The following is a 19588-nucleotide window of genomic DNA, read 5'->3' on the forward strand; positions in this document are numbered from 1 at the left end:
TCTGTCAATCCTGCACTGGGTTCATGGTCTTAGCCCTATGGAGAGACTGAAAGGCTGCAACTCTTCTTCTTAGCCTGCACTCGGATGAGGACGGAAGAACAACAGAGAAATAACAGAAAAATGAGGACGGTCCTGTGGCTAAGAACGGGGTCATTGGGTGGCGTGCACGTATGGGTCACTCAGTAGTAATGGGGACACTATGCATGGCATCAGACACATATATTAGTCATAGTGTTTATGTGGTTATGTGACTTCGTATGTCACAGACGCTCGAGATCAATGGCATGGTTTTTGTGAGTTCTCTGCCACTTCATTCCACTGTGATCTTCATGGTAACACAGTACGCTTTTTGATGTAGGTTCTCATTCTTGTCAAAGTAAACTATTAATTTCTGTCATGTCTGTAGGTTCCAACGGCATGTTCACACATACCGCATCCTTCCTGACACAGATGGGCTACTGGCTCTCCAGGTAAGTGTATGCGTACTCATGCCAAAAAGCCACCAGAGCTCCTGCTATGCGTGTGTTAATAATCCAAAACAGTGCTAAGATACTGAATGCAAACCTACTGAATACTAAATTTGTTCTGAATATGGCTATGTTGATGTGTCATCTGTGTCACAGGCCTGCAAAGTTTTGTACTCTTCACTGAATCAGATTATAAAGATTTCCACTTGCTTGAAATTTCAAGCTCGCTAAGCCATTCTGAAAGCATCAGTGTTTGGATAAGTGTAACCTTTGGTTGCTTTCAATTCTATAAAAAGTAAAAAACCTAGATGAGCAACAGGAACTGTCTCGTTGTTGTGCACCCAGGCCTGTCTGGCTTTGGTACAATAGCAGCAGCACTCTCTGTTGTGTGTGCAACTCTGCAGGCTTTGTGTTGTGGTGTACTGTGTGGTGTTGTGTGTGTGTGTGTGTGTGTGTGTGTGTGGCTGCAGAGAGAGATCTAAATAGCTCTCTGTGTAAATGGTGTTTCACACAGATTCCTCCAGTTCCCACGCATTATGTCCAGTGTGGAATGGCTGGAATGGGTCTGTTTGTGTGTGTGTGGGGGGGAGCATGTATGTGTTTACGAGAATGTGTGTGCAAACTTTGCAGTATCAATATATGTAGTTATATGTGTGGGTATTGTGGAGATTGATATGGATGTTAAGTGTCTTTGTCTATAAAGAGCACTGGTGTTGTATAGCATGGATGTAACAGGGGGATTTTAGCTGGGGGAGCTGCCACACAGTCAAATACAGTCACAAGGATAAACCAGTGAGAGTATTTTGCATTTAATCTAGCAGAGACACACACATGCACGCATGCACATACACACACACACACACACACACACACACACACACACACACACACACACACACACACACACACACACACACACAAATGCAACACGCCTTCTCATGATTTCCCAGGACCATTTTTGAGGCTGATTCTCTCTTTAAATGCAATAAAGGAGTTAGATTGTTTGTTCTTTTGTCAAGAGACGCAGACATTTTCCACATGTCCACCCTCTCCCACTGTCTTTCTCTCTTCCCTTTGAATTGTTTTTCAAGACAGCTATTTTCTTCCAGGCTGAGGGTAAAACGCTACTATTAGAAGGCTATCTGGCAGCTAACACAGGCGGAACCTGCCAAAACAGTTTCTCTTCTACCATGCTTAGAAAGTGCAGGCTTCTAAAAAAAATGCACTGAAGTAACATAAAGCTTCAGACATTCCTAAGAATACTGGCGAGAGTCACAGTGAACTGCTCTCCTAACCGATTTGTATATTTGTATAGATTTGAATGTTTTATATAACTATAACATGATTAGGTTGCACTGAAGACGTGTATTATCAGTATTTTGGGTTGAATATAGAACAGTCAGAGGAAATAATGTCATAATGTGTTTTCATGTCGCTCTGTTTGGGAAACTTTGATTTAGTCATTACTGTGTGTGTGTGTGTGTGTGTGTGTGTGTGTGTGTGTGTGTGTGTGTGTGTGTGTGTGTGTGTGTGTGTTTAATCAGACTACACAAGGAGTGCAGGTGAACTGTTTCCGAACTATTGGTGACTTAATTTTAGGATACCAGCAGCCTCATAAAGGCCTGGTGTCCCCTTTGCTATACCCAGTGGGGCGAGAGATGGAACCAGCTGATGAAAGTTCTGGTGAGACAAGCACACACAAACACACACACACACACACGCACACTTGTACATTTATAATAAAAGATATTTAAACATGATACACATACCATAACTATAATGCACTCATCTTCAAAGCTGATTGTTTACACTCACTCAGTGTGATGTAAAAACGATTAAGCGTTTATCCTTGGAGGATAACAGCCCTGCCCCCTGTGTGGTATTTTATGTAGAAATATTGGCAAGAGGTCCTAACAATTTCTTATAATGATTTAATGTAAACTGTGACTGACATTTGTTGCCAGAGAGTAAATTTATAAAAAAAATATATAATAAGATGTATATAGTATATGCATATATAAAAATATATAGAAGTTAAAAATACCATTTGCAATAACACCATTAATTAAGATATACAGTTTGGCCACTTTTAAGGTTTGAATACAATACTACTATCCATGTTCTAAATAATCATATTTAAATGGTTTTCTCTATATTTGCAATGTTTGTAAAAGTTGTAATGAAATTCTTCCCTATTTTGGCTATAGTGTAATAGAATAGTAGTAACTGAAAAATGGAGCACATAAACGAATAATGTTCATGAAGGGACTAAACCATAAAACTAACACAGCACTACTATTGTGTCTTAGCTGGGTTTTGTCTTCTTGATGTTGTAGATGGAGATGATGAGAAGCCAGGGTCCGCTTTGAACCCTGTGCCATCAGCTGCAGCTCCCCCTGCAGGCCATTCACCCCCTGCATCCCAAACTGCGGCTCAGTTCCTGCTTCGGAGGCTGCAGGAGATCAATACCCCCAGGTGCCCCTATTTACAAACATGCCTGCTTCGTGTTGATTTTGCCTCCATCCTGCACACCTCCATCTCTTTCACTAAAAACCCCACCTTTTTAAATCAAGAAAAGACACTAATGAATGAAAACCGGGTGTTTCTCTGCTGGCTTGGCCCAAAAACCTGTAAACACCAGATCCTCAGTTGAACAGACTTGCAATACATTGTCAGCCAAGGATCAAATAGCTTTTCAGAACACCCAACACCCTTTACAGAATTCTTGTTGCTCTCGGTGTATGGAGATTCTTAATCAAATACAAATCACATAGAGGCACAATGAGGTGGGATTTACCAATGCCAGAGAGAAAGATTCAGTTATGATGGCATGAGAATAAGAATGGTGCGACGCCAATCTCTTGTGCAGCAGTGTGGCATCTGAGATGGTGGCACTACTAGGTGAGTACCTGCATGGTGATGTGACTCTGGACCTGGAGAACCTGAGGACAGGAGGATCGGGACTGCACTTCCTCCAGCGCATCCTAGCCACGGCCTGCCATAGACTGCACAGGTACACACCACCTGCCATAGACTGCACAGGTACCCCACCACCTGCCATAGACTGCACAGGTACCACACCACCTGCCATAGACTGCACAGGTACACACCATCTGCCATAGACTGCACAGGTACACACCACCTGCCATAGACTGCACAGGTACCCCACCACCTGCCATAGACTGCACAGGTACCACACCACCTGCCATAGACTGCACAGGTACACACCATCTGCCATAGACTGCACAGGTACCACACCACCTGCCATAGACTACACAGGTACACACCACCTGCCATAGACTGCACAGGTACCCCACCACCTGCCATAGACTGCACAGGTACCACACCACCTGCCATAGATTACACAGGAACACACCACCTGCCATAGATTACACAGGTACACACCTGCCATAGATTACACAGGTACCACACCACCTGCCATAGATTACACAGGTACCCCGCCACCTGCCATAGACTACACAGGGACCCCACACCTGCCATCGATTACACAGGTACCCCACCACCTGCCATAGACTACACAGGTACACATCACCTGCCATAAACTACACAGGTACACACCACCTGCCATAGACTGCACAGGTACCCCACCACCTGCCATAGACTGCACAGGTACCACACCACATGCCATAGATTACACAGGAACACACCACCTGCCATAGATTACACAGGTACACACCTGCCATAGATTACACAGGTACCACACCACCTGCCATAGATTACACAGGTACCCCGCCACCTGCCATAGACTACACAGGGACCCCACACCTGCCATCGATTACACAGGTACCCCACCACCTGCCATAGACTACACAGGTACACATCACCTGCCATAGATTACACAGGTACCACACCACCTGCCATAGACTACACAGGTACACACCACCTGCCATAGACTACACAGGTACACACCACCTGCCATAGATTACACAGGTACCCCACCACCTGCCATAGACTGCACAGGTACCCCACACCTGCCATAGATTACACAGGAACACACCACCTGCCATAGATTACACAGGTACACACCTGCCATAGATTACACAGGTACCACACCACTTGCCATAGATTACACAGGTACCCCACCACCTGCCATAGACTACACAGGGACCCCACACCTGCCATCGATTACACAGGTACCCCACCACCTGCCATAGACTACACAGGTACACATCACCTGCCATAGATTACACAGGTACCACACCACCTGCCATAGACTACACAGGTACACACCACCTGCCATAGACTACACAGGTACACACCACCTGCCATAGATTACACAGGTACCCCACCACCTGCCATAGACTGCACAGGTACCCCACACCTGCCATAGATTACACAGGAACACACCACCTGCCATAGATTACACAGGTACACACCACCTGCCATAGACTGCACAGGTACACACCACCTGCCATAGATTACACAGGAACACACCACCTGCCATAGACTACACAGGTACACACCACCTGCCATAGACTACACAGGTACCCCACACCTGCCATAGACTACACAGGAACACACCACCTGCCATAGATTACACAGGTACACACCACCTGCCATAGACTACACAGGTACACACCACCTGCCATAGACTACACAGGTTACACACCACCTGCCATAGACTACACAGGTACACACCACCTGCCATAGACTACACAGGTACACACCACCTGCCATAGATTACACAGGTACCCCACCACCTGCCATAGACTGCACAGGTACCCCACACCTGCCATAGATTACACAGGAACACACCACCTGCCATAGATTACACAGGTACACACCTGCCATAGATTACACAGGTACCACACCACTTGCCATAGATTACACAGGTACCCCACCACCTGCCATAGACTACACAGGGACCCCACACCTGCCATCGATTACACAGGTACCCCACCACCTGCCATAGACTACACAGGTACACATCACCTGCCATAGATTACACAGGTACCACACCACCTGCCATAGACTACACAGGTACACACCACCTGCCATAGACTACACAGGTACACACCACCTGCCATAGTTTACACAGGTACCCCACCACCTGCCATAGACTGCACAGGTACCCCACACCTGCCATAGATTACACAGGAACACACCACCTGCCATAGATTACACAGGTACACACCACCTGCCATAGACTGCACAGGTACACACCACCTGCCATAGATTACACAGGAACACACCACCTGCCATAGACTACACAGGTACACACCACCTGCCATAGACTACACAGGTACCCCACACCTGCCATAGACTACACAGGTACACATCACCTGCCATAGATTACACAGGTACCACACCACCTGCCATAGACTACACAGGTACACACCACCTGCCATAGACTACACAGGTACACACCACCTGCCATAGTTTACACAGGTACCCCACCACCTGCCATAGACTGCACAGGTACCCCACACCTGCCATAGATTACACAGGAACACACCACCTGCCATAGATTACACAGGTACACACCACCTGCCATAGACTGCACAGGTACACACCACCTGCCATAGATTACACAGGAACACACCACCTGCCATAGACTACACAGGTACACACCACCTGCCATAGACTACACAGGTACCCCACACCTGCCATAGACTACACAGGAACACACCACCTGCCATAGATTACACAGGTACACACCACCTGCCATAGACTACACAGGTACACACCACCTGCCATAGACTACACAGGTTACACACCACCTGCCATAGACTGCACAGGTACCCCACACCACCTGCCATAGACTACACAGGTACACACCACCTGCCATCGATTACACAGTACCCCACACCTGCCTACGTCACTGTACATGTCACCCTTGGCTTGCTCATTAGGGATCTGGACCCATCCATTTGAAAAGCTGCTTTGTGACAATATGTGTTGTAAAATGTGCTGTATAATAAATAAATTGACTTTGACTTTGACTCAACGTTCACCAAATGTTTAGATGTATTAGGCATCAGAACGCTCTGTTGCTTTCAGAGACTTTATTGTTTTAGATGTGCTGAGATCAAAGTTCATGTTTAATTTTGGTGTCTGCAGTGAGATCGATCAGACGATGTTCAGTTTAGAGACATTGGCTAAGGTGTTTGACCATCCAAGTTGCCCCTTGACCGCTTCTAAGATCCAGGTAAATCCTGTGGCTTTTATATGGAAAGTATGCCGATTTAGACTTAGATATGAAATTCTGTGGAGGCTGTGCATATGAGTTAGTGGAGTATATCCAGGAAAGATTTTGGTATTCACCAGTATTCGCTTTGTGTAGGAAGCATGTTCAGTTGTCGCAGGCTCTTCCAAATACGCCCTCTAGTGGTGTACATGGGGTACTGCTGACCTCTCATTTAAGAATATCTAAGATAAAATGACTTTTCTCTCTAAACCAGTTAATGAATAGCTCTAGTTTTAATCTCCATAGGCAGACTTAGGTTTAGCAAAAGCACACTCAGTAATCATGAAATATTATTTTCTTAATGTGCTGTATTCAAATGTCTAGAATATGGGAAGGAGTCCCGAAGATAACCTGGATACTCTACTCCACAAGATAACAGCCTTGAGTAACCTGCTGTCTTCTCTGGAGAACAGGGTATACAAAAAAACCCACTCCAATTTATAATCCCATCACTTTTCACACACTTCTTGTTCATGCAAGTGCTTGTCGCTTTGTGCATTTATTTAACTGTGTAGCTGCAATGTGTCTTTCCCTACACAGGTTCTGAAGGCCCTCCAGGACGCTGTGGCCAATCACAACCTGTCTGCGCAGCCATCGCCCGTAGCCAATCACAACCTGTCTGCGCAGCCGTCGCCCATGGCCAATCACAACCTGTCTGCGCAGCCGTCGCCCGTGGCCAATCACAACCTGTCTGCGCAGCCATCGCGCGGGGCCAATCACAACCTGTCTGCGCAGCTGTTGCCTGCGGCCGAGCTCTCTTCGCCTGTGAGGCCCCGTGCCAAGGCCGTCCCCGTGCACAGCTTCCAGGCAAGCACCTGTTCCCTTGTTGTCATCTGCAGGCTGAACTCTGCCTTGTGTCAAACTGTTCTGTTCATTGGTTTGACATGTACTTTTGTGCCACGGGATCCTACAGCTGAGGTACGAATGCTGCAGCTTAAACACTATTAATGATTACGGTGTTATGAGGGACCTTAACACACACTACAATACAACCAGAAGGAGGTAACGTGCATGGAGTACCAGGTAGCGCCAGTCATGGTGGAGCAGTCAGGTGGAGGAGGCAGGTGGAGCAGTCAGGTGGAGGGCACCTGTAGACAAGCACTGAGGGTTGGAGGTGGTAATCTAATATTCAGCTCCTTGTGGAGAAATAGCATTTTCGGTGTATTGGAAGTTGTGGGGGACTCTGGAGACACTGCAAAAGTTATGAGGGATTCTGTGGGGGACACCGCAGACCAATTGATGCTCAGCAGCTTGTCTCAATGCCAGAAACAGTCGGGATCATGCCAGCGGAGGTCTCTCCAGGTAGTGTCACTGGTCAGGACGCAAACCGAACGGCATACTGGACCAGCTAAGGGACTGGATGTCCCTTGTGCTGCTAAATTCACATCCATCCCTAATGTGACACTTCTGGGCTCATTAGTAAAGCCTTCAGCTGCAACCCATTATCTGAACCAGGTGTGCTGGATCGAAACCCTGCAAGAGTGGGGCCCCCATACTCTAAAAAACATCTTATAGATCACAGTGCAACTCTGTGTATTTGCACAGCATAACAGACTGCTTGGCCCCCAACACAGCATGTCTCTTTGTAGGTTTAATGCCTGGTACAGTAGGGTATTATACGTTTTATTACTGTTCTTGTATTGTGTTGGGTTACACTATATTGCACTGTATTTTACTCATGCTCACTCGTGTGTGCACATTTTGCGGGCTTTACTCCTGTCAGCAAGGTACTTAGCTTGGGTTATATTTTTATTGTTCTGTTTGGTACTGGTACTTTGGTATCTGTTGTATTCTGTCTATGACATGTATGTTTGGTGTGCAGTGTATATGTTGTATCTGCTGTGTTCTGTCCACAGTGTACATTGTGTTCGTTGTATGTGTTCTATTCTGTCTACGGTGTGTTGTATGATTGTTGTATCTGTTGTGTTCTGTCTACGGTGTGGGGTGTGTTCTGTGGTATCTGTTGTGTTCTGCCCATGGTGTGCGGTGTTTGTTGTATCTAGTGTGTTCTGTCTATGGTGTGCGGTGTGTTTGTTGTGTCTGTTGTGTTCTGTCTATGGTGTGCAGCGTGTTTGTTGTTTCTGTTGTCTTCTGTCTACGGTGTGCGGTGTGTTTGTTGTATCTGTCGTGTTCGGTGTGCGGTTTGCTGTTTTTGTTAATTTTGTCACTGTACCCATAATTGCCATTTCTCAGACCTGAAAGTGAGTTTACACCTGTACAGGTGAAGGTGTTTAGGTATGGCAGGCAGACAGTATCAGTGGATGTGAACGCCGGCGTGCTCCTATTTGACCGGAAGACGGGTCCGTTCAGCATCGAGACCATCACGCATGACCGGAGTAAGTTCGGCTGGGGCAGCGGAGGACTGTGTGTCAAGACTTGCTCCTCGTATCTACCGTCCAAACTCTGCCGTTTAACATGATGTTTTTGGCTATTAGTCCTGCAGCTGGTGAAGTTCTCCGGCAGCCCGACCAAACTGAGGATGGTGGTGGACAGTCATCAAAACCAGCCACATGAAGTGCTCTTCGAGAGCGTGAAGGTTAGAGCAAAGGCTGCTGAGATATCTCAGTGACTCCACAACCCGGTGACCCCCTCAAATTGATCATTTTGGGAAATTACTGCTACATGGCCTTCTTGTCTGCAGAAGAGAGAGGCCTTCTGCCAGCTTCTGCAGCTGATGAAGACCATCCACGCCCAGCAAGGCGAGCCCGACCTCGTCTCTGTGTTTGTGGGCACGTGGAACATGGGTAATGCCTGCAGAATTCTTTTTGGTCTGATATATAGGTCCAGTTTGATTAAGTGCTATTAGTGAAAATGTAAGCTTGATTATTCTGTACACGAGGAATGCCATTGTCGGGGTTCTGGAGTGTTAAAGGTCTATACCGTGCGCAACGATGTGGTGCATCTTTGGCATTATTGTAGGAGGCTCCCCACCACCTCGATCTCTGCAGTCCTGGGTCACGTGCTCTGGCCTGGGCCTGACCCCTGACGAGTCCACTGCTTCCCTGCCTCACGACATCTACGCGTTCGGCACTCAGGACAACCCACAAGGAGAGAAGGAGTGGACAGAGAATATCAGGGGCACCCTCCGCACCTCCACCCAGCTCGACTTCAAACAGGTGGAGGACACGCGAAACGTGCCGGTGGCATTGCATCCACTGTAGCTGAGGTGGATGTCGTACCTTGTACCTTGATGTGGTCTCGGATGGTCAGGCTGATTGATTCCTGTCGCTCTGTCTGTGACTGTCCTGCAGGTGGCACTGCAGTCGCTGTGGAACATTAGGCTGGCTGTGTTCGTGAAACCAGAGCATGAGCGACGCATTAGTCAAATACACACAGCCAGTTTGAAGAGGGGCTTGGGGAATACACTCGGTACAAACATTGACGTATATACTATACATGTCTCTTTCTTTTTTTTCGCTCTCTTTCTTTGTCCCTCTCTCCGTTTCTCCTCCTCGTGACCTGTAGCCAAACATGCCAAATTGAGAAGTGGATCATTAAGCTGGAGTTTATATAAGCGGTTGAGGTTCAGTCCTTGTGTGAATGGTTGCAGGAAACAAAGGGGCCGTGGGGATCTCCTTCCTGTTTAACAGCACCGCCATGGGATTCGTGAACTGCCACCTGACCTCTGGCAGTGAGAAAGCTCTCCGGTATTCACCCATACCCACAGCTCTGCACATATTCCATATCAGGCCCGTGACAGGCAGAAGAAAAGCCCACTGTCGTGTCAGTCCACCACCCTTCTTGCCTATTCACTGATTCTAGCGTGTACACCAGGGCACGCAACAGGCTGAAGGTTACGTACACTAATTCTCTTCTCTTCTCTTCTCTTCTCTTCTCTTCTTCAGGAGGAACCAGAACTTCCAAGATATTCTCAGACTGCTGTCACTAGGAGATCGGCAGATCGGTGCCTTTGACCTCAGCATGCGCTTCACACATCTATTTTGGTGCGGTGACCTCAACTACCGGCTGGATCTTGATGTGCAGGTCAAGCAGGCCTGCCGTGCCAAGCTCTTTGCACTCTTTAGCTTTTAGCGCCCTAGCTTCACCTCCGACCTATTTTGGTCAGGGAGTTGCATTCTTTGCCCAATGTCAGGGAGTAAGGCATCTCCCTCCTGACCGTGGTGTTCCTCTTTCCTGCAGGACATTCTGAAGCACGTGTCAAAGCGCGAGTTCAACGAGCTGATGTGTGCGGACCAGCTGACCCGAGAGCGCCATAAGAGAAAGGCCTTCTTCACCTTCAGTATGACCTTTGCTCTCTGTAATGTAAATCACTGCAATGTGTGCCTGCTGTGCGCTGGCCACTACGCAATTGTGTGCGTCTCCTACTCATATCTGCTCTCTCTCTCACCACTAAGACGAGGGGAAGATTACATTTCCGCCCACCTACCGCTACGAGCGCGGTTCCAGGGACTCCTACCTATGGCAGAAATACAAGTCCAGTGGGGTAGTACATCATTTCACCCTTAATCTCACAATCTGGTCTCATTTTTACTGATGCAGAGAGGAATATGTCAGAGTTTTTAGCCTGTCTTCAATCTACTGAACCTGTAGCACACAGTCAAGTGCCATGGACATTGATTGTGTAGCGTTTCTCAGTACTTAGAAAGGAACCAGAAAACTGTTTATCTCTGTCCTTAATCTTCCTGCCTTTCCTAAGTACAGCAAAATGCACTGAAATTATCTGTGGTAAATGATCATTTCACTACAAATAACAACAGCGGCAATAATAAAAATAATTAGAAGAAGGCAGCAAAGAATGTATTCTCTTCTTATCTTCTAGAATGCTATTCACTAATAAATTCAAAGACATTTACAAAATGACAGAGAATCACCAAATAAACACAGAGCCAGTAAAAACAGGGGGAAAAAATGTGTGGATAGAAAACAGCACAGACAAGAATGTAGATAACAACAAACAGAGCAGATGAACTGAGGAGAGGAAGACAGAAAGGAAAGGAACAGAAGAAGATACATTTATCAGAGCTGAAGTCTTCCTTAATAATTTTGCTTGTTTGGTGTTTTATTTCAACCTTCTAACCCAGACTGAGCAATATGAATGAGAAAAGCATGAGAAAAGACTACAGGTAGCCCTAACAACTAACGTGGCTTCATTTCCTGTTCTTTTCTTTTTAATCATGAGTGGCATAGGACTCTGCACCTTACAGCTTTTCATGCTTTCAATGATGGGTTTTTTTTTCCCCAAAATGCGACACCCACTGGAGCCTGACATTAACCAACAACTTCCTAACACTAGTGAACATTGTTATATAGGCCTATTCACCTCCTCTACATAAAGTGTATAAGGATAATGGGGTAATTACAGTGTTACAAATAAGGACATATTTACCCTATGTAGTATTTCTCTCACTTCCTAGTAACATGCTTTTGTGGGTGAGCCACAGTCGTGGTAAGTCAGCTGACATGACATCTAAAATAGGGTTGAGTCATCTGTTTGCGCCCAAGACCCTTAAATGAGAGACGCAGATGCATGTACTCGTTAAGGTAAAAAGAATGTCTGATGTTCACAACAGATGTAGTGTCTCTGAAAGGAATGAAACTTTTTGACAGTGAATGGTTTCTTAGGGTCTAACACACACAAACCCACAAGTCCTGCTGTCCGTTATCAGGTGCGAGTGAATGGGCCTTCATGGTGTGACCGAGTTCTGTGGAAATCATATCCAGAGACGTATATCACCTGCACTTCCTATGGTATGTTAAACTACAGTATCTGAGTGCCACCAAGATCATTTTAGTTTCACTAATAGTCAGCATGCAAACCACAGTGTGCTGTCACAAGTAGTGTAAATATTGTTTTTAGGAGGCTTTCTCAAATATACAGTATATGAGTTAATAGTTTGTTAGCAAGATTCACAAACCGAACTGAAACTGTCTGATAGTTTGTAAGTTTTAAAAACTGAATCAAAACTATATGGTTAAGACTCAAGACCAATTCATTTGTGTTATTTTTTTTTTCCTTAAGAGAAGTGAAGTCAAGTTAGGTTTTAGTTTTTTTCTTTAGTTTTAGTTTCCTCCATATTGTGTGTATACACTAGAATGGGAGGTCATTTCTACTTTTCCATTGTCAACAAATACAAGACAATAAATACTCAGAACGTTATACACATAGGGTAGTGACAGGCACACAGGGAGGGTGCACTGGCAAGGTAGGACAACATAATATTTTTCGTTTTGGCGGTTATGCGTCAACCGAGGAGGTCTGTAAACTGTGAAAGTGGTACACTGTTTGTAGATTGGGTGGAGCGTCCCAGTAGCAGCAGCCGAATGGGGAGTTGAGTGTCTGTAGCAGCACACTAAGCCTTACCTCTCGAGGCCTAGCAGTCCAAAAGATAATTTCCCTGCTGTAAAGTGTGAAGTGGTGTGCAAAGGAAGGTGTGTGCTTACTTCGGTCTAGGCGACGTGATGAGTCTTGATGATCCCAATGGGTGCTGGGGGACCAGCAGCGCGTTATACTCTGACTGGGTCCAGGAAGAATGTTCCGGTACTTTTGGCTGGGCAGCAGGAGGCCGAAGGGACGGTGGAAAAGGCCATGTTTTTGATCCAGGTCGGATAGATACACTAGCCCTGGTTATACGTTAATTTACTGATTCAGTGTAAAGGACTGAAGAGGCGAAATGTTCCACTCCTCTGGTTCTAGTGAGAATTCTGGCAGCTGCATTCTGGCATTATGGCAGAATTTAAAGGAAAATATTAGTTATCAGACCTGCTAGAAATAAAGGCATGGATGGTTTCTCAAGGTCATGTTGCGAAAAGAAATTGCCAATTTTGTTTCGATTTTTGAGATTCCAATTCCAATTTAATAGGTCCAATTAACAATTACTTTGAAACGACTGTTTGTAATATCCAGTTGTAATATGTTCAAGGTACTGCCATAGTTAGATGATGGGACCACAGTCATTTGGTGAGTGAACCACATAAGTCATCTGCATAGCTGTCTTAAGATATTTAATGGTTCTGTAGTATTTGGCCAAGGGAAAACACATATATATGATGTCAAGGGATGCCCCCCCCACACAAGTCACATGGTGCGGCCTGCCACATGCAGGGGGGGGGGGGGTAGTCTTGTTTGTAGCCACACCCCTGTGATGCCACGCACATGTATGGGGTTTATCATTTAATGTTTCAGTCTATTTAAACCCCATCAGTGCATGCCTCACTGTTGTTCATCGTTTGTTAGAGTCTGAGTTCAATGTTAGTATCCATGTTTGTCTAGCCTGTGTTAATGTTACAGTCTTTATCATTAGCATGGAGTGTGTTTATGTTCATTGTTAATATTATGTGTGAGTGCCACTATTGTCTTTTACGTTCTATGTTATTAAATGCTTCACAAAGTCGAGGGAGTCTGCAGCACTCAGGCAAACATTACATATGAAATAAAATTGGACCAGAAATATAACCCTGGGGGATGCAGATGATCTTCTCAGCTGTTCTCACAATCTGCTGTAGGGACTTGTAGTCTGAGAAAGGACAGTTCCCATATTAGGCTGCAAGGCAGCTGGTCAGGATGCTCTCTATTGTCCCCCAGTTTGAGGTGATGTGGATAGAAGGACACATATTTGGCTACAAGCTTGAGTAACACCACATATGGTTCTAGGACGTCAAGCAGATTGAAAATGTCTTTCCCATTTAACGTTTACACTTGAGGAGACCAAATCAAACAAGACGGTTATTGCAGTGGCATTTCCTGAATGAAAAACATATGGCTAAAGAAAGACTGTAAAGGTTTTCTCAGAAAGTGTTCACTGAGGTCACAGCAATGGTCTGTGGTCCATTTTCTAAGTCATATCCTGTATGTTTTACAGTTCACTAACAGTTCCACAAGTTGGATTTCTCAGCGAAATTTCTTAATGTACAGCTACAGCTTTGAGTCTCATGCTGTGTATCAGTTAAGCTTCAGCCATCCGGTGCAGGAACACACAGGAGGGCATCAGGTTTGAAGCATGTGCCATTAGTGATGTGTCAGGTTTTATTTATGATTTTGTTCAAGCTCTGTCATGTCTCTCAGGTTGCACTGACGACATCTTCACCAGTGATCACTCACCTGTTTTCGCTACGTTTCATGTTGGGGTGACGGCACAGCTCCCTAGAGCAGGTGTGTGAACTGTAGAAAAATGTTTCTCCTTTAGCTTGCATAACCTGTAGTCACTTATAGGTCAGTGCCTAAGTTCCCAGTGTCTCGTGGTTATCAGGGGCTTGCTGACTGTGCACTTTTCTTAATGACATACGTTTCCTTTGTGGCTACTTAGTTCTCCTTGAATTTTGTCTGAGCCAGAGAGACTCACCCGCAGAATTGCTTCGCATGATTTTAGTGTAACCAACATATATTCATTTTTATAGTCAACATATAGTCTTTTTTTTTTACCCACATTACATAATCTCTATAAGACAGTAGGAAAAACCCCAGATAATGTTAACATGTGACATGTTTATTAATCTGTTGCTAACCAAACGCACATGTCTATCTGTTGGAGGCAGATTCAAGTGTAGCTTCAGACCGGGCCTGGATCGAACTGGAGACAGTAGAGGCCATAGTAAAGACTGCCAGCAAGGCCCGGTTCTTCATTGAGTTCCACTCCCGCTGTCTAGAAGGTGCTATTTTTGTCCACCGCTTTCAGTCCAACTTAAGAGGAATGCGTCAGTCTGCTGATCTGGCATGTTTGTGTTTGTGTGTCAATGGGTCATACGATATGTGTGCGAGTTCCTTGTTTACTGTTTTATTTTTTTCCTGCTTCCTGTGTAGAACCACGGCGCTCCACTGAGAATGACTGGCAGAGCTGTGAAGTGCCAGGTTTCCTCAAACTGGGCTGGGGTGCTAAACAGTTTCCCAAGGTCCACACATGCATCAGCAGTTTGGCTGCTTCATTTCTTGTCTATGATCCATTAAGAGGCACTGATCTGAAAAGATAAAAATAACATGTGACTATTAACAAACAGAACACATACAGACTAATTCGTACACAGGCTTGTTTGAAGATATCCAAACTGATATAGACTTAGAACTTTAATACCTCATTTAGGCATAAAGATAAAGAAATTGCATGACCCTTTAGGAAAAATTCTTTCACTTCCTCCTCTTGCTGCATCTTATATTCACTTTCTCTCCCTCTCACTCACTCTTTACCTCTCGCTTGCTCTCTCTCTCTCTCTCTCTCTCTCTCTCTCTCTCTCTCTCTCTCTCTCTCTCTCTCTCTCTCTCTCTCTCTCTCTCTCTCTCTCTCCAGCTTCATCCCCTTGTCTCAGATATGGAGTATCTTCTCGACCAACACTTGCTGCTCTCCGTGAAGTCATGCGATGGCTTTGAATCCTACGGTGTGTGTTAATTCCTCTTCCCCGCTCACGACCAGCTTCGGTAGTCTGGGACCTGTAGCAACGGAAGCCTCTGTGTCATTCCAGGTGAATGCTGTGTAGCTCTGCGCTCTTTAATAACCAGCCACTCGGACTCATTCGAGACGTGCCTCACTCACAGGGGTGAAGGGATGGGCTCCATCCGGGGCTGCGTCAAGGTTCACATTCCGCCGACCAGGCGGCGGACACGGGAGAGGACCTACGGTGAGGCGGCTTCATGTCCCTGCCGCGCATCTGTTTATTTATTTGTCTGGGTTCTCCGTTGCTCCCTTTATGTTCAGTCTGCTCACTGTAGCCCCTCCTAGGGTTTTCCTCTTCCAGTTCGTCTGCCGTTCGTGTTCTGCTTTCTCTTTAATCCCTTATGGCTTCCCCTTTGGGTTAGCTGGTGCCAGAGCTTGTCCAGATGCATCCTGAGGGCTTAGAATGCTGAGTGTGAGTGAGCCACTCTGTCTGCATGTCCCAGGCCTTTATTTCACACTCCCGCCTTCGTATGGCCTGCCTGGCATGAAGTATATGCGTCTTTGCTTCCTACAGAGTTCTGCATTGAAAAGGATGATCAGGGGTCAGTCACGGGACCTTGGTCTCCCCCTCCCACACATGTGCCCCGCAGCCAGTGAGTAATTTCTTCTCTGCCCTTTACAGGAAGTGAAACTGTGTAACTAAAGCACTTATCACTGATGTCTTGGGTGGTCACCAGTCTTAAATCATTATGCATCCGTCCAGGCCTTTGACTTTTGACGGTGACTTTTCGCTTCCGTTTCCTGGATCTGTTCCAGGGTGCTATCAGTCTCCTGCACTGCTGCTCCTAGCAGCTACACTAACCCAGCCTACTTCATCTTTGAGGGTGTTCCCATACTGCGAAAGGTAGAGGAGGACCCGTTGCCCGTGGAGCCCAGCGTGGTGTGGGCCAAAGACTCTGTAATACAGCTCCCCAAAGTCACAGGAGGGAACAGCCATGACCGTAGAGCTGTCCACAGGTCTGATTTCACCGAAATTGAGATCCCTGGGTCCCTGCCACCGTATGTAGCACCTTGTGAGTCTTCGGCTCCTCAAATCACTTCTTCTTACCAGTTGTTCCCTGGACCAGACCTACCAAACCCTTCTGGAAACCACAAAAACAGCAGTTCCAATGTTTCATTTCAGTCACAAATTCAAAGGGATAGCGTTGCTCGAGAGTCTGAATTACCTGACACAAAACTGGGAAAGCTATGCATGGACCACTCTGTCTTTGGACGGGATGTACAAAGGCCACATAAAGAGACAGTGAAGAAGGACCATCCCAGAGCGCACCACGAGCGACTCCTGCCTCGACACAATGGGCCGAAGCGCCACCCATGTCTCCCCACGAGGGTTTCCCTCCACCAGGCATCCGTTCCCTGGGTGGTTGAGCAGCCACCTGCAGCTTTGGGAGATCACTCGCTCACCGCTCTGCAGATAGCAAAATCGCTGAGCGAGGTGGACTTCCCGCCAACCAGCAAGAAGCATTCGCCAAGCCACAGGCCTCTCCAGCCAAAGGGGTACGATTATGCTTTACGCTCCGCGGCCAGCTACTGCTGGGAGAAAGAGGTGAGCTATCATGATAGTGTCCTGCGTTGAGATTGCATAATGTGTACTGGTGTGCCAAATGTTATCTGGGTGTGTGTAGGTGAGGGTGTGGTGTGTTTTGGTATGTGTACGTGCTGGTGTGGTGTGTTTTGTAGTGTGCAGGTGACGGCGTGGTACATTTTTTTGTGTATAGGGGATCGTGTGCTGTGTTTCGGTCTGTGCTGGTGAGGGTGTGATGTGTTTCGGTGTGTGCAGATGAGGGTGTGATGTGTGTCGGTATGTACAGGTGAGGGTGTGATGTGTTTCAGTGTGTGCAGGTGTCTGTTCTGCACGGTGCACCAGAAACAGTGCGAGAGCTCTTAAAGTCTCTAGGGCTACAGTGCTACGCTCAGGCTCTTAGTCTCAATGGCTGGGATGACCTGGATTACTTCAGGTGAGATGAGTGTACTGGGGAGGCCATTTACACTGAATCTCACTACAGTCCAGACTGCAGCAGTAACACATGCTCTTATCTATCTAGTTTTGTTTTAAAAAGTGTTGGAGGCTGCAGTGATATTCTGGATACAGATTAAGCTCTTAAACTATTTTAGTCTGCCATTAAACCTTATCCGGCAGTGATGGTGAGGTGTTGTGTCTGACCTCTGACCTCTCTGCAGTGGTATCACTGATGAAGATCTGCAGTCTTCTGGAGTGATGAACCCATCTCATCGTAGGAGAATCCTGGAGAATTTGCCCAAGATCTGGGACTGAACATACAGACTAACAGCTCTTTTACACAGAAAAAAAAAGTCTTACATCCTTGGAAAACCCATGTTAATAATAGTGTTTTCTGCACACACCAAATTTGCTTTACATGTGTGAGGATCGGGTATGCGTTTTGTTAAATGCTGCATGTGTTTTGTAACATGTTGGTCTACTAACAGCTAGAACAGCTTCTCAGAAACACAAAATCCTCACTTTGTACACCAGGGGTGCCCAACTTTCATGCTGGAAGCTTTCCGCCCTGCACCTGGCTCTAACATTCAGGTGATTAACGGGATCAGATGTGTTAGATTAGGGTCAGAATTCTTTAGGGCAGTAGAGCTCCAGGAGTGATACTTGACACCCCAGGTGTACAATACTAAGAAGCAATCATCTCAAAATTGATTTTGGGAGGGGTGGGGTGGGGTGGGGGGTGATAATCTGCTGATATGTGAGAACAAAATGCTTTAAATGCATATGTTTGTGGTTAATTCAATTGTGTCACAAAAGCATGTGCACATTTTGCACAGAAACATTTTTGCTCCTCTTTGGTTTTACGGCGTTTACTGTCACACAAGGCCCCCCGGGTTTCCGCCATCTGAAGTTCCAGTGTTCTTCATTACCTTTTATTCCATGAGTCAGCTGTTCGCAGAGAGAATCTGCTGCCCCTTTCTCAAGACGGACACTGTGTTTGCATTTATTTATTTGTCAGTAATTGAGCCAGTGAACTGATTTAGACACCACAACTCAGCCACTGACAGCCTTAAAAGCAGAGTTTGTTAAAGTAAGTGTTATTAAAGTTTATTCAGTTCTTCCAGATATTGTATGTATCCTACAAATATAGTATTACAATGTATGTAAAAATGCATCTTGTTGTATCGCAGTGCACAAGTTTTCCAGTGTGTAGAGGGGGATTGTGATATGAGATGCACTATGGGAGATTTTATTCTAAATTGTAAAGTGTCATCTTGTTTGCTTTGTCGTCATATAAAACTATAAAACTCTCCAGGTCTGCTGTATTCTTCTTTTTACAAAGTGTTTTTTTTCTGAATGGGAGGGTAAGAATGTTCTCCTCCTCCTTCTGATCATGCTCATTGGTCTCTTGCTTGCTGATAAAGAGATATCTAAACTTTCACTTCTGTTATTTAGTGACTTTTAGTGACTTATTTTATATAGTAATATGGTTTTTAAAAAGCAATTACAATTTTTTTTGTTTGAAAATTTAATTTTCAAACATGTTAAATGATGTAACCTGCCACTAAAG

At 45.8% G+C, this 19588-nt stretch overlaps 1 protein-coding gene and 1 long non-coding RNA gene across 8 annotated transcripts in view; one reads left to right on the forward strand and one right to left on the reverse strand.

Annotated features, from left to right (window-relative positions):
* The window catches only part of inppl1b (inositol polyphosphate phosphatase-like 1b), a 23226-nt gene extending 3898 nt beyond the window's left edge, over positions 1 to 19328 (forward strand). The window contains exons 2-28 of one of the 7 annotated variants that reach the window (XM_081699084.1): positions 407 to 470; positions 2012 to 2150; positions 2804 to 2942; positions 3340 to 3480; positions 6549 to 6636; positions 7000 to 7089; positions 7216 to 7482; positions 8897 to 9011; positions 9111 to 9211; positions 9317 to 9419; positions 9595 to 9791; positions 9927 to 10044; positions 10226 to 10322; positions 10521 to 10659; positions 10816 to 10915; positions 11031 to 11119; positions 12303 to 12384; positions 13088 to 13237; positions 14699 to 14785; positions 15169 to 15282; positions 15434 to 15522; positions 15915 to 16002; positions 16087 to 16242; positions 16573 to 16651; positions 16815 to 17604; positions 17892 to 18016; positions 18240 to 19328. In XM_081699084.1, the coding sequence (XP_081555210.1) occupies positions 407 to 470; positions 2012 to 2150; positions 2804 to 2942; positions 3340 to 3480; positions 6549 to 6636; positions 7000 to 7089; positions 7216 to 7482; positions 8897 to 9011; positions 9111 to 9211; positions 9317 to 9419; positions 9595 to 9791; positions 9927 to 10044; positions 10226 to 10322; positions 10521 to 10659; positions 10816 to 10915; positions 11031 to 11119; positions 12303 to 12384; positions 13088 to 13237; positions 14699 to 14785; positions 15169 to 15282; positions 15434 to 15522; positions 15915 to 16002; positions 16087 to 16242; positions 16573 to 16651; positions 16815 to 17604; positions 17892 to 18016; positions 18240 to 18333 (3841 nt within the window). In that variant the 3' untranslated portion in view covers positions 18334 to 19328. Of the gene's footprint in view, positions 1 to 406; positions 471 to 2011; positions 2151 to 2803; positions 2943 to 3336; positions 3481 to 6548; positions 6637 to 6999; positions 7090 to 7215; positions 7483 to 8896; positions 9012 to 9110; positions 9212 to 9316; positions 9420 to 9594; positions 9792 to 9926; positions 10045 to 10225; positions 10323 to 10520; positions 10660 to 10815; positions 10916 to 11030; positions 11120 to 12302; positions 12385 to 13087; positions 13238 to 14698; positions 14786 to 15168; positions 15283 to 15433; positions 15523 to 15914; positions 16003 to 16086; positions 16243 to 16572; positions 16652 to 16814; positions 17605 to 17891; positions 18017 to 18239 lie in introns of all 7 variants that reach the window. The other 6 variants (XM_081699085.1, XM_081699083.1, XM_081699088.1 and 3 more) reach the window with 6 other exon arrangements.
* Positions 15449 to 16280, reverse strand: LOC113582442 (uncharacterized). Its single transcript, XR_003411164.3, has 3 exons — positions 16158 to 16280; positions 15958 to 16054; positions 15449 to 15588 (listed from the first exon to the last, which is right to left on the reverse strand). It is a non-coding gene; the product is annotated as an uncharacterized LOC113582442 (long non-coding RNA).
* Positions 19329 to 19588: the final 260 nt, after the last annotated feature.

Source organism: Electrophorus electricus, chromosome 16, assembly GCF_041902795.1.
Source record: "Electrophorus electricus isolate QZ-2024a chromosome 16, ASM4190279v1, whole genome shotgun sequence".
Lineage (NCBI taxonomy): Eukaryota > Metazoa > Chordata > Actinopteri > Gymnotiformes > Gymnotidae > Electrophorus > Electrophorus electricus.